The following is a 3,060-nucleotide window of genomic DNA, read 5'->3' on the forward strand; positions in this document are numbered from 1 at the left end:
CCGTCATTAAAGTTTTCAAATATCATACACTGTTTTATTAAATCCCCAACATAACCCTATTTACTTCGCCTATTTAAGCCCTTATTCAACAAAGCATAAAAAAATCATATGCGGCCAACTTGTTCCTCAGGTACCACTACGCACACGTGAAAGGTGTAACTATATGGGTTTTATGTAGTGGGTTTAAATGGAGGCGAATTAAAATAAAATAAGGTGACATGAATTTTATATTAAGGCAGATGCCCATCTGCAGACTATTAACTTCTTCAAGCTTGGTTCAACAATGTGCATGGTTGATTTACCGGGATATGGTTTTGCTTATGCAAAAGAAGAAGTGAAAGAAGCTTGGGAGGGGCTTGTGAGTATGCTATTGGCTTTGGCCTTTCTGGGCTTGTATTACTTCTTGCGTTTGTTGGTACTGCCAACATGTTCAGGTTTCTTTGTGTAAGTTTTGACCATGCGCCCTCTTTGAATACTCCAATTTGCAGGTGAAAGAGCATGTTTCTACGTGTCTTGGTCTAAAGAGAGTCTGCCTTCTGATTGATACAAAGTGGGGCATGAAACAACCAGATCATGAGCTCATTGATTTAATGGAGAGGTACAGAGAATAAAGAAATTTTTTGTCCTACCTATAAACAACAACATCATACCAGTGTAATCCCACATGGTCGGGGAGAAAGGCTGTTACCGCTACCTGCATGAAGGTAAGGAAGCGTTTCAGAGACACTCGCCCTCACAATAGAGAATGCAAAGACAATATTTGTCCCACTATCAAAAAGATAAAAAGGTTATTTGTCCAAGGTTGAGTTAGTTGATACAAATATTTACTATTCTCTAGCCTATGTAGTAAATTACATTAGCACATGCCTTTCATCAAAGAGAAAGTTACCAGTAGTACCTTGAGTTGCTTCATGTATCGCCAGAAACAACTAACAGATGTGCTTACAAAAGAGCTCAGCAAAAAGAATTTTCATACTTTAGTTTGCCAAGTTGGGCATGTGCGACATCTTTGCACCAACTTGAGAGGGTAGTTGTATTAATTAATTAGCATGATTTTAGGAGTTTTTATTTTCTTAACGTAATTATAAGAATAGAATATTTCCTATTATTGTAATTGATGGTCTTTACTTAATCATTGTAGGATTCATTGTATAAATATCCCTTCTCATGAGACGTAAAGATTTATAGAAATACAAGACTTTTCTTCTTTTCAAAATCTTGAGAAAACCTTCAAAGCTGATGAACTAAGAAAGCCAGTAGTTTGATATGAGCTATTCGGCCCCAAGAGAAACTAAACTTTGTCTAGATAAATCAATTATTTTATTAGTCTTATTCCCTTCACAAGGGAAAAAAGGACGATAGTACCAAAAACAATGCGTTTGCCGATGTGATGAACTTCTTCTTTGCATGATTGTTAGCTTGCTGCTGATTTGAGGTTATAATTTCTGTTGTATTGCAGAGCTCAAACAAAATACCGGATTATTTTAACCAAGACAGACACGGTTTTCCCAATAGATGTGGCACGACGAGCCATGCAAATTGAAGAGGTGCACTTAGAAAAATCTAGTGTCCTTTTTCTAGTATCACATAAGTACTGATCATTGTACATGCACCATCTTGCAGAGCCTCAAGGCAAACAAGTCTGTTGTTCAGCCTGCGGTAAGAAGGCACATTTATTAGCTTTACTTTGAGTTTTGGTGCATTTTCGGTTAGAAAACGATAATACTTTGTTTTGGCTTTTCTTCAGGTGATGGTAAGCTCAAAATCTGGAGCTGGTATCCAAAGTTTAAGAACAGTGCTTGCTAAGATCTCTCGGTTTGTGAAACCATAAATGGTAATCCTCTGCCTTTTTGTCTTGGCGATGTCCCTTTCATGTATCCTGATGGATTTCACATAGTTAATGTATTAATATAACTTGAAAGCAAAGTCCTGTCATGAGCTGTAGTCTAGGAAATGATTCATGAATTTTCAATGGTAACAGGTGTATGCTAAATTGTAGCGCGGTGCCGCTTGAGACGGAGATAGTGAAGCGTTAGCTTGATTTTGATTGGATTTTAACATGGCTTCAATCATCTAAGTTGGCTCATTTTATGAATAGGCAGTAGAATTTAGATTGTAAAGAATCATAAGAATTGTTAGAAGTGTGTGCTAACTTGTGGTGTGGTGCCTTTTGAGATGGAGTTAAAGCTTTGGCACAGTTCCTATTGAATTTAATTTGGTTGCAGTTGTCTGACGCACAAGTTGGTTCGTAAGTTCAAGCTATTTTTCGTTTTCCTAATTTTTACGCTCATTATCCATGGTTAGAATTAATTTTATTATATTTGTGATATTTAGATCTTTATGTAGATGATGGCCTAACTCTATGTGCTTCAGGGCATTCTTTGAAGTCCTTGTCCTGTTAGTCTCTTGTTACATTCTTTATCCGATACACGTCTAAAGCGGTAATTAAGATTCTGAGTAATGAACCTAAGGAATTCCATTTCTACATTATTTAGTTTTGTACCCTTCAGCACTACTAGAAAGAAATTTAGAGAGGCGGACATGACAATGTTGAGATTCAAAACTTTGATATTATTTGTTCTGGAACTATATGACCATTGTAGTCTGTTGACATACTTACCTATATTATTCTGGCTCTTTATTAAGGTTTCTATTTGTTTCAATGGATGTTCTTGTCATCATCTCGATGACGCACCAAATGCCTACATATTCTCTTTTCAGTAAGGTGATATCTCTTTAAATGATCAGGTTTGATTGGTTGTTGTTCCTTTTTATTTTGTTGGTACACAGCACCAACATGAATCTTAACCAAAGTTTATCAAGGTCCTAACATTTTTGTTTAAAAAGTTTAATTCCCGTAACTTATATTAAATGGATATAGTCGACCTTTTTTAGCTTTTCTTGGAGCATTTCTATTGATTTTGGATACTCTTCTCAATGGTGCAGATTGTGAAGTATCATGGTCTTATTTGAATTTTTTTTTTGAAGAAGCTCATTGTTGAAATTGAGGCAAATCACAAGACTGTTTTGATAAAATAGTGAGGGTGTTTCATGTATTCT

General features: G+C 35.9%; 1 protein-coding gene across 1 annotated transcript; it reads left to right on the top strand.

Moving 5' to 3' along the window:
* Nucleotides 1–245: 245 nt before the first annotated feature.
* On the top strand, nt 246–2,278 carry LOC132058437 (uncharacterized). The gene is made up of 6 exons (XM_059450935.1): nt 246–358; nt 489–598; nt 1,460–1,547; nt 1,624–1,659; nt 1,748–1,834; nt 1,982–2,278. The coding sequence occupies exons 1-5, from the start codon at nt 284–286 to the stop codon at nt 1,829–1,831; spliced, it is 393 nt and encodes a 130-aa protein (XP_059306918.1). The 5' UTR covers nt 246–283; the 3' UTR covers nt 1,832–1,834; nt 1,982–2,278.
* Nucleotides 2,279–3,060: the final 782 nt, after the last annotated feature.

This window comes from Lycium ferocissimum, chromosome 5 (genome assembly GCF_029784015.1).
Source record: "Lycium ferocissimum isolate CSIRO_LF1 chromosome 5, AGI_CSIRO_Lferr_CH_V1, whole genome shotgun sequence".
Taxonomy (NCBI): domain Eukaryota; kingdom Viridiplantae; phylum Streptophyta; class Magnoliopsida; order Solanales; family Solanaceae; genus Lycium; species Lycium ferocissimum.